The following is a 14,185-nucleotide window of genomic DNA, read 5'->3' on the forward strand; positions in this document are numbered from 1 at the left end:
TGTGTGTGGTCACCGTGTTTGAGAACCGAAAGAAAATGTACAACCATTTACTGGAAAATATTCTCACATTTATTAAATATGTTTAAATGTTCAACAACTACACTGTTTTCTGCAGACAACGTTCACAATGAGACGCTGCTTAGTAAATATCAAAGTTTTCAATCAGGATGATTGATTGCCACTGGTTAATCACCTCACAAAGCAATTGCATTTATATGACATTAATAGGTGCATCTTTTTCCCGAGCAGCGTAAAGATTAAAAAGTGTGCGTAAAAAGACAATAATTAAGCAAAAGCTTAACTGAAACGAGAGAAATCTTTTCACATTTTATCTTTATGGCTCTGCATACATTTACACTACAAAAATGTCATCTTGAATATGAATATGAATCACTGGACGCTAATAAAGCACGTGGGCTTTCCGCCACCACTTCAAATAGCATGATTTCTATATGATAATTACTCTGCTGCGTGAAAATACTTCCAAATTATCCAATTTAATGTACACAAACTATTCAAATAAATCACAATATCTTCATTAAAAATTCCAACTATTGAGAATATAATTACAATGAGTCAGAAAGGCGTTCTTGGTATCTACAATGTTAATTCCAGGTAGCCTAACTTAGCTTTTTCATTTGAATCCACTTTCCATAATGAAGTGCTATATTGAATTTCCAGCATGAGAGCGCACAAACATTCACTTTAGCTCACCGATAAGCAGTTCAAATGGCTTTCATCATCAGCATACGAACTGAATTACAGGCAAAGTGACTGAAATGAGATGGCCCTCAAGTTGTACAGTAGCAGAAAATACTGTATAACAACCATAGTTAGCGAAACACAATTATTCAAAACCATCAGTGCAACATGTCGTCAGTGCTTCGCAGGAGAGAATAATGGCGGCTTCTCTTTTGGCAAGTTGGCATCATCCTTGACCACAACCTTTGTTTGCATCACCTGTGTCATTTGCATGGATGGAGGCATGTGGGCTGTTTTTGCGTAGGCTACGCGTCATGGTCACTCTGAAGGTGTGCGTGTGCTGCAGCTCCATCTTGTCCTCCTCTGACACTTTGATGAAGGGACACCAAGAAAAGGCGTGGCGGAAACCGGCACGGAACCTGCAACAGAAGAGGACATTTTCAAACTATTTGATTAGGATTCATTCCAATTAGGAATGCAAATGTGAGCTTTACCTTTGGTTTAGACAGCAGTAAATGATGGGGTTGTACATGGTCGAGCTCATTGCTAACCAAAAAATGCCCAGATAAACCTTTCAAAAAAAGAGACACAATGTATTTGTACATTAAGTCACATTTGCTCAGGTAACAATGTGAGAGAAGTAAGAAAGGATGTCCTCGTCATTTTCTTTCTTTCAGTACCTTTTGTTAGGAGAACAAGTTGCAGTACCCCAACACATACAACAGCTGGCACTGTTTTCTCTGTTTTCAATAAGCATTACCATGGAAAAATTTAAACTCGCATCTCAAGATGCCACTGTACAGTAGTGTAGGTTTAATTCAGTGGTGAATTTAATGTTTCTTCATAAATTTGTCTCAGAATTGTAAAATTGATAACCTTGCAAGATGAATTCTCGCGGTATTTGTGAGTTCACAAACTCCGGAGAATACATTTTGTACCGCTCCTGCAGATAACCGCCGTTCCCGAACCACTGGTAGTTCGGACCAATCACCGAGCGACATTGTGTTTGGGGGCGGGATATGCAACGGTGACGAAACCAGGAAGCCAGCGCCGACGCCGGAGCTAACAAAAAAAAAACGAACATGGACGAATGGACGCGACAATTAATTCTGTTCTCACAGAATTACTCACCGTTTTCTTGTTGAATGTTGAACAGCGAGAGGCGCTTCGTGCATTTCTAGCTGTTAAGACTTTAGTTAGTTAGTTAGTTATGAATGTAGCAATGGCGAATCTGTTTCTCCCCTGTCCCAGAATGAAAGTGGTACAGTCCAATCTAGATCTGACCCAATTTACGATTTTTAATTTTCTGATAAACTCAACTCAACTCAACTCAAGGCGCAGATGACTGTTTCCATGGAATGCCATTTAATAAAATAGTTAATTAGTTAAATAAATACATTTATAATGGTGGTGCCCGTCCAATTACAATGCTACATGAACCAAGAACTGGCTTGGTAGCTACAATGGCAAGCTAACAGATGGACACACACAAACAAGTAAGGTGCTCCAATATTGTCATTTTTTTGGTATCACTTTTCACTTAGTAATTTGGCCATGGAGGTTTTTGAATTCTACTTTTGTTTGTTTGTTTTGTTGTTTGTTGTTTTTCGTAGTTAAACAGTAGATGCAAACCTCTGCAGTTCATAAAGTGGAAGAAACCATTATTTTGAGGGGTTGGTGCCCGACCATTCAAAACAACAAACTAAACGTAATGATTAAACGATTATACACACACGCGCACACACTTGAATACATAAGGATCAATGCACAACCGACGTATGATGAAAACTGCTTACCTGTTGAATATAATGTTGCTTGTAAATATCTCTGTTGACTGATCCCAGTATAAAGTAGATATGGTAGGGCAACCAGCACAGCGCGAAGGTCACCACCACAACAACCATCATCTTTACTACCTAAGAGACAAAGGCTTTTTAGTCCACCCGGCTCACACATTTCTTTAGACTGCAGCGGAATAAATGGCAGTAATAAAGTGGAAAACGTGACCTTTCGCTTTGCAGTGATCTGGCTGTGGTAGTGGTCCGACGCCTCTCCTGGGATGTGGCCCCCCCACAGGGTCTGGCCCACCAAACTGTAGGTCACCAGCATCACCAGTAAGGGGAGCAAGTAGATCAGCAATATCACTGCAAACTGGTAGCTACAAGGTAAGAGTTATATTTGTCAGTCGGATGCCAGAACCAGTGTTGTTATAGTTTTGGAATTGTTCATTTTAGTTGTTGTTTTTTATTTCATTTTGAGTTTTGTTTTTTAAATATAGTTAGTTTGAATTAGTTTTCAGGGTGGTTCTGTTAGTTTTAGTTATTTGATAAATGCTTAGTTTTAGTTTAATTTTAGTTAGTTTCAGTATTAGTTTCAGTTTTTTTTAATGTGTATTACTTTTGCGCAATATTTATTTATTTATTTATTTATTTATTTATTTATTTTAATTGACAGAATGCAAATGAACAATTCTTTGACAAATCTTGTCAATACAACAACAAACGACAAAAAATATATATACATTCACTCAGACAATCCAGTTCAATTTTGCATCAAAAATGAAATGATTACAAATTTCTATAACCCTGAAATTAAAAAAATAAAAGAAAAACAAAATAACAGACTTCAATTAAACAAACAAAATCTCCAAAAACAAAATCTTTTGACCTTTCTTATTATTTACAAATTTAAGAGACTCTGTAATGATTAATATCAGCCAAAAATACTTTCAAGCATGGATTAAATTTGAAAAATTTAGCTTTGTGAATGTGAAATTTCCCTAATAAAATAAAAAGACCAACAATATTACAAATATCTGTATCTATGTAAACCAAGTAATAATACCTTTCCCTTTAATCTTCATAGTGTGAGCAGTTTTTTGAAAAATAAATTTCTCTATATCTTTCCAAAACCTGAAACTAAAAGGACAATCATAAAAAAGATTAATTACAGTTTCTTGAGCAGTTTTACAAAATGTATGCTTGTGCGCAATATTTAAAAAAACAAAAAAAAAACACCATGGGAGCACGTCATCTGAAGGTGCTTTTCTACTGGCTGCCGCTAGATGTCACTTCTGCGTGACACAATTTCAAACGTCCTTATTCCGGTTAATATAAAAAAGAAATCTACTTAAAACCACATTTAAAATCATCCCCAAAGGCTCATGCATTAAATTAATTACCAAAGACTAAAACGAAGGACATTTTTGCTATAATTATAGTTAGTTCTAGTTAGTTTTGTAAATATTAAATGTAGTTTCAGTTTGTTGTCGTTTTTTAATAGGCATTTTTGTTATTTTTTTTTAATTGTATTTTTTTTTTAAATGATAGTTTTTCGTTAGTTTTAGTTAACTAAAATAACCTTGGCCATAACATGTTAAAAATCAAGTTAGAATTAAAATAGAGATTATTGTATTACATGGCTTCTCCAGCACGCTGCAAGTTTAGCATGGAAGATATCCCAGTTTTTTTTGTGTGCAATTGCCATATACTGCCTCCGTCATACCTCAGAAAAAAAAATCTCATCGTTTCTTTGGCTAACATTTCAATGTTAGTGGAGGTTTGTGCTTCTTAGTACATCACATCACGTCGCACCTGAGTTGGTGTGTTCCCCCGTAGTCGTCCGGCCAATCGACCATGCAAACAGTTCTTGGGTAATAAAATCTGGTCACGCTGTAGTAACACTGCGGGAAGGCCAGCAAGATGGCCACGATCCAAATGAGCGCTATCACGACCTTGGTGGAGGTGGCGGAGAGGCGAGGCTTCAAAGGGTGGATGATGGCCATGTATCTAAAGCAGTCGTGAAAAGGTCAATGAGTTCATTATGCATTCGGACCACGCGCAAATCTGACAGGTATGAGAGCAATGATAGGCAACATTCATTCAGCTGACAATGACTTGGGAGTGAGGGGTTTACATGGTTACCCGTGGGTCGGAGCAGACCCACATTTGAAAGGCCCAGCTTATTTAACAACTATTGAAAGGCTCATTTATTCTGCACTGTCATTCAACAAATGATGACAGATGCATGCTTTTAAATCAATTACCACAAATGGAGTCATTGTGGAGTAGCTGCATTAGTCAGAGACGGAGACAATGATCACATCCATGTTTTCTCTGCATTTGCCGTTTTATAATAGCTTGGATTATTATTATGTTGTATTAATATACATGGGCAGCGAGACACTATGTAGTTATGTCATCATTATTCTATGAACGATCTTTCTACTCTACTTAAATGGCAAATATATAACAATAACTAATTTCACAGGCTTAGACAAAGAGCATACCGACAACGCTTTTATATTTACAAATCAAATCATTAATCATTCAGTTGAATCATTTAGCACCACAAGAGTGGGCATATTGCAATACATATTTATGATTTGTTCAGATTACAGAAGAATTCAAATTTGTGAAAAAATGCACAACATATAAAAAGAACCTCCTGCAAGTTACAGTACATTATTACACAACATGATATTTGAAGGGTTATATTTAGCTCGCAACCATAATCAATCAATTCTTTATTGAAAGGGATATTTTACTTATTTAGCCATTTTTGGCAGTCAAACATTAATATTTTGCCTATAATAAATGTGATATTTTCATTAGTTTTCACGTACAATTAGTACCTTTAAAAACACATTTGCAACTTGCTGTCGACTGAAAATGACATCACAAGGGCTCAGGTAACCAATCACTGCTCAGCTTGTGAATGTCACATGGCCAAACCTAGAAAACAGGTGAGCTGTGATTGGTTACATGAGCCATTGTGATGTTATTTTCAGTCGACAGCAAGTTGCAAAATGTGTCTTTAAAGGTACCAATTGTACATAAAAAATAATGAAAGTATCAAATTAATTATTGACAAAATATTAACTTTTTATTGCTATAATGGGCTAAATAAGTGAAGTATCCCTTTAAGGTTTATGAGACAATGCTGACAACAAAGTAATGCTGTGAGAAAATCTTCTAAAATAATGATCTCGCAAGACATCACCGACGTCTTTAGTGTCAAATCCTGGCATGAGGACTGTCCATATTGAATATTTATGGAATTGATTATTTCGTCGCTAAATTGAAAAATATGATAAAATTATAGTTTACATGTCACATTTCCCGATTAGTGCTTATTAACCAATTCCACACACACACCCATCCATTTTCTGAACCGCTTATTCCTCACAAGGGTCGCAGGGGGTGCTGGAGTCTATCTCAGCTGGCTCTGGGTAGTAGGCGGGTTACACTCTGAACTGATTGCCAGCCAATCGCAGGGCACACAGAGACGAATAACCATCCACAATCAGAAGCACACCTAGCGACAATTCGGAGCGCCCAATTAACCTGCCATGCACGTCTTTGGAATGTGGGAGGAGACCGGAGTACCCGGAGAAGACCCACGCAGGCAGAGGGAGAACATGCAAACTCCACCCAGGAAGGCTGGAGCCTGGACTCGAACCCGAGTCCTCGGTACTGGGAGGGGGACATACCAACCACTCCCCCACCGTGCCGCCCTTATTAACCAATTCTTGTTCATAAATTAATCTACTGGTAATCTGCACAATGGAAATTAAACTTTCTTCCATTGATTAAATAATGCTTCTGCTCACTCAAAATAAAACATAAAATAACATACATAAATAATACACAAAATAGTAATAGTGACACTCTAGTACTGTTCACTGCTGAAATGTCTTCAGAATCCACTCTTTTTCCATCTCGCCAAAGCTGTCTTGGCAGGTCTGTTTTATTTGTGGAGTTCTGTCAGCATCACGTACTGCTGTGCACTCTCTTCACGGCCACAAATCAGCACAAAAATCACTTGCTCCTCACCTCGTAAAATCCTTATTGAGTCAAAGAACATATTTACCATTCGCAAAACCTCATGGCGCGCCACAAAAATGTCACAAAGAGTATATCTGCTGAAATAAAAGCAATCTTCTCTCAATTTACTCACAAATTAACTTTGTGTAAAATCTGGCCCTAGTAAATAAAACACATCACTCTTACTCTGTTGTATGACTACAAATGTTTCACTGCCAACCAGAGGAAGAGCACTTAATTGCTCTGCATGCCACAATGTCACTATGATCTATGTGCATGTTTGTCAGAGGGCATTTAGTGTTTTTTTTTTTTTGTTGTTGACCAAAACCTTCCCTTACCTGTCCACTGCGATGGCAGCCATGGAATAAATGGATGAAAACATGGCGGTGATGGGGAAGAAGTTCTGGAATCGACAGTAGCCCAGGCCAAAGTACCAGTCGTTGTGCAGCGCGTACACAAAGTTGAACAGAGTATTGAAAGTGGCCATTGAAACATCGGAGAAAGCCAAGTTGACGATGAAGTAGTTGGTCACAGTCCTCATCCGCCTGTGAGCCAGAATGATCCAAATGACCGTCACGTTCCCCGTGACGGACACCAGGATGATGAGCGAGTATGCCAAAGCCCACAGAGCCACCTGAGATGAATGATCAGAAAGACATTTCAGTTCACACAAAAATGCTTTTGACAAATCTATTGAACTGACTTGTACCTGCCAGTCAGGCTGCTGAAACTGATTCCCAGTGGTCTCATTTACATCCTCCAGCGAGTCTCTGGTGACTAGCAGTGGCAGCGAAGTGGCCTTCAGGTCCCGCTCAATACGCTGAAACAAATTGTCACTGTCCATATTGCGTCCCTCGTCACCTGTTAGCATTGGAAACCGAATGCAGAAATAGCAGTGCATTAAGGAGGTCCATTCAATGTCCCTGGATGTACAATGTACATTAGTGTTGCACTTAAACTGAACTCAATGTACCATTTCCTGTGGTCAACAGACTGTATGCATGTATGGTGACCACAAGGGTACCTTTAAATGTTACAAGGATCTGGAATCACATCTGTTAATACTGCAACACTTGTTTTTTTTTTATTTGTGCTTCTATGGAAGTTCTACATCATCTGTAAAAAAAACAATTTCATCTAATTAGGATTGTGCGTCCTTGGTGGAAGTGTCCACTTTGTTAAATATTAGCAAGCTATTAGCTAACTAGCTAGCTAGCTAGCTAGCTAGTTAGCTAATAGCTAATATCCAAAATGCCAGTCACTGTCAACTCATGGCTATCTATCTATCTATCTATCTATCTATCTATCTATCTATCTAGTATCTATCTATCTATCTATCTATCTATCTATCGAATGTTGTGGATGGAAAGATTTTTTTCTGTGGATGCATCAGTTGAACGGTAAAAGGAATGGATGGACAAAAAAGGGTGGATATAAATAAAGAATGTTACTGCAAATAAAAACTTACACATCACTACTAAAATGAACCACATTCCATCATCAATCCCTTCAGAAGGAGTGATACATGATGAAAGCACTTCCGCTTTCAGGAGTTTTGATCAGTTACTAATTGAATTCTGCTTTTGCTGCACAAGTAATCACCTAATCTGCCTCACCCGTGATGCCAATGAGGAAAAGCGCACTGGAAAATTGGATGGATGGATAATGCAAATGGGAATTTGTTACAGGTTTAAATTGCCGCCATCATCAAACTTGATTGACCTGTTCGGATTATTTATTGCTGTACAAGTGTAAAACCAATAAATAAATAAATAAATAAAATTGAAATCAAATAAAGCTGCTGACTCTTTGAAGCTACATATGCAAGAGTTTACAAAGCTGGGCTAAGCTAAAACTTTGGGTTAACCCGTGAAATAATTTGCAATGAATTACTATGTTGAATAATTAAAAAATAATAATAATTCATACCTACACAAAAAAACAACAAATACGCGATAGGTCATTAAAAAGCTCATTAAACGTTCCAATTTGACTGTGACGCTTTTGCGCCCCCTTGTGGAGCGAGACACATGCATGGCTCTGTCTCGCAGGCAGGGCTAATTCAACTAAAACTGTCATTGTTCCAGTGATGGATAAATATTTTTTATATTGTACATCACGTGTGATAAAGCCCAACTCGCATTGATGCATCTAATGACGTTTTATAGATATATTGTGGGAAATAATTACAGTTTAGTTTAGTTTAGTTTATTCATTTTTTCCTTTCGGACACATTACAGCTTACATCAATCACATCACATCATTTGCAAGTCTCTCTCTCTCTCTCTCTCTCTCTCTCTCTCTCTCTCTCTCTCTCTCTCTCTCTCTTTCTCTTTCTCTTTCTCTTTCTCTTTCTCTCTTTCTCTCTGTGATAGAAAAACCAACCAGTTAATCCTACGCATTTAGCTGGAGTCTCACAAGATTTGCTGAGGTCACGCATGATTTATTTATTTATTTTTTTACTTAACAGGACCTTTTTCTTAGGCTCCAAATTGTAGAAGCATTTGACTTTGGAGGTTCCGCTGGATGCGCTGTCCTTGGTGCTTAAGTAGTTGACAGCTTTCTGAATGCATCTTCTTTGCTCACTTCAATTTATATGGCCTATAAAACGCAAGTGTGTAATCCATTACAACCCATTAACTCATTCTCATTCAGCAACAACAAATCGCCTCCGATATAAAACAGATATTTGGCCAATATTATAGCTCAATGAAATTGAGAAATTGTATTACAAGCGGAATAATAATAGAATATCAAAGGACTGGTGTTTCTTCCCCATTCCCAAATCATTCATGTTAGGTTAATTGAGCACTCCAAGTTGTCAATAGGTTTGAATTTGGCTGTGAATGTTTGTTTTCCAAATGTGCCCTGTGATTAGCTGGCGACGGGTCCAAGGTGTTCACCGCCTCGGCTCTCACACAAAGTCAGCTGGGATGGGCTCCAGAGCAAACAGTAATACAAAAGTAATACAAATTTGATTTGGGATTTCATTAAGAAAAATCCCCAAACTATCATAATTGGGAAGCCTTGTTAGGTTATGTAATTATTATAGTCATAATATTGGTACACTTGTACAAAATCTATATCAAACATCTTGCCATGCAAAAGGTAAATTCTGCTTTTAAAGTCATACAATAAAGCAAAATAAAGCATCTGCCTGAGGTCCGACTCATATTTTTCCAACCAAAATATTAGAAACAGCTAGTACAATAAACCACAATCATGAATAAATTATTAAACAAATACTCTTCTACTTCTTCTACATTATATTTGACGCAGAATTTCATTTTTAAAACATCATCCCTTCCTCCATCCTCACAGTGTGCAAGTCTTTTCAATTGACTCACAACAATTATCCAGTAGCAATCAGCCCAAATGATGAATTAGTGCAATGCAACGATGAGCAAGTGTTCTTTACAAAGAGGAGCAAAATCTATGTGTTGTGTTATTCTTACCTCACGCAGTGGAGCAGGACGGTCTGTCATCCATGTGTCCACTTGCTTCCAGATTACAGCCAAGAATTAAGTGTCCCTTGGCGCGATGGATAACCAGGTCCAATCCATCAAGACGCCCCCATTGTTGCTGATTGCAAGTCTCTCTCTCTCTCTCTCTCTCTCTCTCTCTCTCTCTCTCTCTCTCTCTCTCTCTCGCTCTCTCTCTCTCGCTCTCTCGCTCTCTCTCTCTCGCTCTCCCCTCTCTGGAATGTCCAACTTGCAGATCATCCACCTGAGAGTGACCGAGGTGCAGACACTTGAAGGCATAAGAGTCTCTGTGTTGGTGTGAGTGTGCACACTGAGTTGATCTGTTCACAGGTGGTGGGTGGGGGTGAGTGGGGGCGGGGCCTGGTTCTATAATGAAGACGTGAATGAGAAAGAACAAAAAAATGTCTTAGATTTGTCCTTTAATATAATTTGCATGTAAAAAAAAAAGTGCGCTTCTGTTGCACATCATGCAGCCTGAAATTGATGAGCAGATGAAAGGACGTTTCACGTTGCAAATAGCTGTGGACAAAAACATGGTCTAAAGAGATGCCTGTATTTCATCTGATATAATTATTCTTTGTCTTGTGCATCCTCTCGCTCTTCCTTCTCGACTGCCTCTGCCTTTGTCTCTCTGATTGGTTCTCTCCATGGTTAAACTTTATCAAACAGTGCTCACAGAACTGGCTTATTTCATAGATTGAAAAAAAAAATGTGTATTCTGCTCTCGGATGGACTTTGTTCCATATTATATCTTCCTAATCAGGAGTTGTCAGGGCTTGAAAATGAAAAAAAGACAAAAAACAAAGCATGGGGGTGCTGGTGTCATCAAAAACGTGAGACACAAACCCATTCTGTGGGACACGGATGCTCAATCTGCAAGGAGACTAAATAGAAAGCCTGTCAGCTGCATGAAGTTACGAAAAAGCAATAGAAAGAATTGAGTGTTTAAAAAAGCAAAGCCCGCTATAATTTTTGTGGGTGTTTTTTGTTTTTTTGTTTTTTTTTAGTGAAACTGCCTCCACAGTGCCATCAATTTTGGTCAGACGTAGCATTCACAGAAGCACTAAAAAAGTTCCATGAGCCATTTTATTTCTCTCTGGTGAGGTTTATGACACAGGCACTATAGAATTATGTTAATGTGTGCATACTAACTGCAGGTCAAGCTGAGATATTACTTGGCACAATCCTGCGATTGCGCTACCATTTACGTCTGTAATTTCGAACCATTCGATCTGAAGAGCTGCAATATGTTCCACAACTCTCATCCTCAAGCACTAACAATATACAGGAACATCTCTTGCTGGGCCCTGATTTGTGGATAAACTACCAGTGAACAAATGAACATGATGCTGATTGTGGAGGCGAGAGGCTTGCTGGGAAGTTTCATCATTTGCAAATGCCTGCCATTGTCTTCATCATAAAAAAAACAACAACAACAAACAACCCAAAAAGCTCCTTCCACATTGTGCATCTTTACTTCCCCACTATGAATGAGCATTTGACTATGTTTAATTGATTTATTATGGGTATAACTAAAAATCAGTTCATTTTTCCTATCCATATGTCCATTTTCTTTCATGCTTGTCCTCATTAAGATGTACAAATAAATAGATAAATAACCAGTACTTTTGATGTATCAGTATTTGTTGCTCATAACGCTATCTCGTTGTTGTTTATAACCATGTTATTTGCACAATGACAAAATGAATAAATATTGAATATTGAATATTGATGTGAAGGGAGAATTTCTCAGAATTTTACGAACTCCTCCCACTGCTAGACACCCACTGCTCACATTAGTTGCTAACGTTAGCCACTCACTAGCTAACTGCCAACTGACTAGCTGCTATAGTACTTTTATCCTGAAAATAAATAAACAATATAACCACAACACATTTGTTTTTATCATTTTTTTCCTTTCCTTTTATGGAATAGACATTAGCTATTAGCTGCTAACAAGCAGCTAAAACAAAAGTGTTTTCGTTTGACCTGGGAACAATTATTTTCCATGATTATTTCTCCCCCAATGAGAACATTTGGGGGTCAACCAAGGTCACGGATTGGTTTGTATTCAACCTTACAAGTTCGACTGTTTTTTTACTTTCTGATGTTTTGTTTGTACTTTTATTTCATACAAAAAAAATTGGAAAAAATAATGTGAGCCAAGATACCCAACACAACTACAATAAAGATTTGTTTGTGCTGAATGCCTGTCTCACAATCTGAGAGGGTGTTGTATTTTTGCACATCTGCTCAGAAAAATTGCATTTGAAATGGCAGCAAAAGAATGAAAAAGGGCCTTGAGACTGTGTTGGTGAGGCTTTTGCTGACATGTTTGTTTGCCAATTGTTTGCAAACTAAAGGGAGGCATTTAAACTTGCAAGAGGGAAAAAAAAATCGATCAATGGTTGAAAAGACACAAGTACCTGTTTTCTTTTCGGCTTTGTATCTAGAAGAACACAAAAGATTATTGGTGATGCTTGTCTTACACATTTGTCGCATATCCTACAAGCTGCTCTTTCCTGCTGATAAATAGAAGTTGGTCCTGGGTTTTGAGTGCCACTTTGACAACTTTGTCTGTGATTCCGACCATTAATCTTTTACTCTAATCTTGTGTGTCAACTATCTGCTGTACGAGCTTGGTTGTGTTTGCACAGAGATGGAATGCATCTGCGGTGGGGGCTGCTGACTTCAGCATAGCTGTTTGTTTCCCTGTGTGATTGTTTTTGTGCACACAGTATAAGAAGTACTTTTACATGCTGACAAATATATTGTCAGATAATGCCTTTGAGAACAGGAAGTGTCGCCTCAACTTGAGGAGAATCCTACCCACGTAATGTGTTATAATTGCATTCAGACAGGATGTGAAAGACTTCAAAGATTTATTTTGGGGATGTTGGCCTTTGTCTTTGGGTTCAGCATATTCAAGCAAGCACGTATTTCGGTTTTATAGTTCATCATAATTCCTTGTGAACTGACATGTTTATGACCACATTTGAATCTTTTGACCTTTTCCCTCTCGTGTTTGTGTTATGTCCCAGTCAGATATATTGATGAATTGAATTCACGAAAAGGCCTTGAGAAGAGCATGTTGAAGAACAGGACGAGGAAATAAAGGGTTCAAGTGAACCGGATTGGAATCCAGACTCCATCATTGACTCCGCCTCACTGCACCTCACAAACATGTCAGCAAGAAAATGTTTCACTAAAGTTAATGTATGTGTTTACAATGCTTTGTTGACTAAACATGAAAACGTTGTCTACAGATAGTGTTTTTTTTAATGTATGTCTACACACATAGTTTCAGTATTTTCCACTTCCTTTTATTGCGTTCAAGACTCACATGTTTATGACCAATCTTGTGTCTTTGACCTTGTGTACTCAACCTGCTTTCAAAAGATAGTACCACATTGGCTTTTCACGTTTATAAGGTCTTTCCAGTCAGTCTGTTCACTGTGATTTGTGACAAGGAGACACATTACATTTTTGATTCAGTAAGATGTTTTACAGTAATACTACTGCTGGTTGCTGTTTAAAACTTGTCCAACAGCGCATGTCCGACACGCCAACTCGAGTTACCACATTTGCCACACAGTGACGAATGTGAATTGTAAACTTAAAAGAGAAACTATAATAATTTATGCTAGAAAGCTGCACTTATCACTAGCCTGTTGTTTCATGATTTATTTTATTTATTTTTTGTCAACTGGGAGGGTGCGGGGTGTTCCTGTGCACACCCCCCCCCCCCTCAGGTGGATGCCCCCCACCGCTTCCCCTGCATATTTTTTAAAGTTCGGGTAGCCGTAGCACAAAGATGGAGGTGAAAAATGTCAGTCTCCTGTAAGGTGCGGTCAAGTTTGCTCCCCAAAATTTCTACACATAACAGTACACGACTAGGGTTCTTTAAATAATTTGGTTTAAAATTACAAATATATTAGAATGAGCATTTTTAAAAATACAGTTATTTTATGTGATTAGATAATTACTAGATCACCTTTTATGTTGTTTGTTTCAAAATTGCAAAATTTCTAAACTTTTTAAAAGCTGATCGGTTCCGTGCTCTTGAATGAAACTAAAATAAGTTTGACATCTCTTTTAAAAAAAAAAAAAAAAAAAAAAAAAAAGGTAAAGCAAAATAAAAATTAAACCTGGGAGTGAAACGCTCGTTTTTATTTT

At 37.8% G+C, this 14,185-nt stretch overlaps 1 protein-coding gene and 1 long non-coding RNA gene across 5 annotated transcripts; one reads left to right on the forward strand and one right to left on the reverse strand.

Annotated features, from left to right (window-relative positions):
* Positions 1-52: 52 nt before the first annotated feature.
* On the reverse strand, positions 53-10,300 carry tacr2 (tachykinin receptor 2). 2 transcript variants are annotated; one of them, XM_077519966.1, is made up of 8 exons: positions 9,983-10,298; positions 7,237-7,388; positions 6,866-7,161; positions 4,296-4,490; positions 2,710-2,860; positions 2,499-2,618; positions 1,197-1,273; positions 53-1,121 (listed from the first exon to the last, which is right to left on the reverse strand). In XM_077519966.1, the coding sequence occupies exons 2-8, from the start codon at positions 7,369-7,371 to the stop codon at positions 929-931; spliced, it is 1,167 nt and encodes a 388-aa protein (XP_077376092.1). In that variant the 5' UTR covers positions 7,372-7,388; positions 9,983-10,298; the 3' UTR covers positions 53-928. The 2 variants fall into 2 exon arrangements, with proteins under 2 accessions (XP_077376092.1, XP_077376091.1); XM_077519965.1 differs by having other exon boundaries at positions 6,866-7,388; positions 9,983-10,300.
* Positions 1,902-13,468, forward strand: LOC144017952 (uncharacterized). Of its 3 annotated transcripts, none has more exons than XR_013283294.1 (3): positions 1,902-2,198; positions 2,724-2,867; positions 13,051-13,468. It is a non-coding gene; the product is annotated as an uncharacterized LOC144017952 (long non-coding RNA). The 3 variants fall into 3 exon arrangements; XR_013283295.1 differs by lacking the exon at positions 13,051-13,468 and adding an exon at positions 10,035-10,326; XR_013283293.1 differs by lacking the exon at positions 13,051-13,468 and adding an exon at positions 6,885-7,711.
* Positions 13,469-14,185: the final 717 nt, after the last annotated feature.

The sequence above is a fragment of the Festucalex cinctus genome, chromosome 4 (genome assembly GCF_051991245.1).
Source record: "Festucalex cinctus isolate MCC-2025b chromosome 4, RoL_Fcin_1.0, whole genome shotgun sequence".
Lineage (NCBI taxonomy): Eukaryota > Metazoa > Chordata > Actinopteri > Syngnathiformes > Syngnathidae > Festucalex > Festucalex cinctus.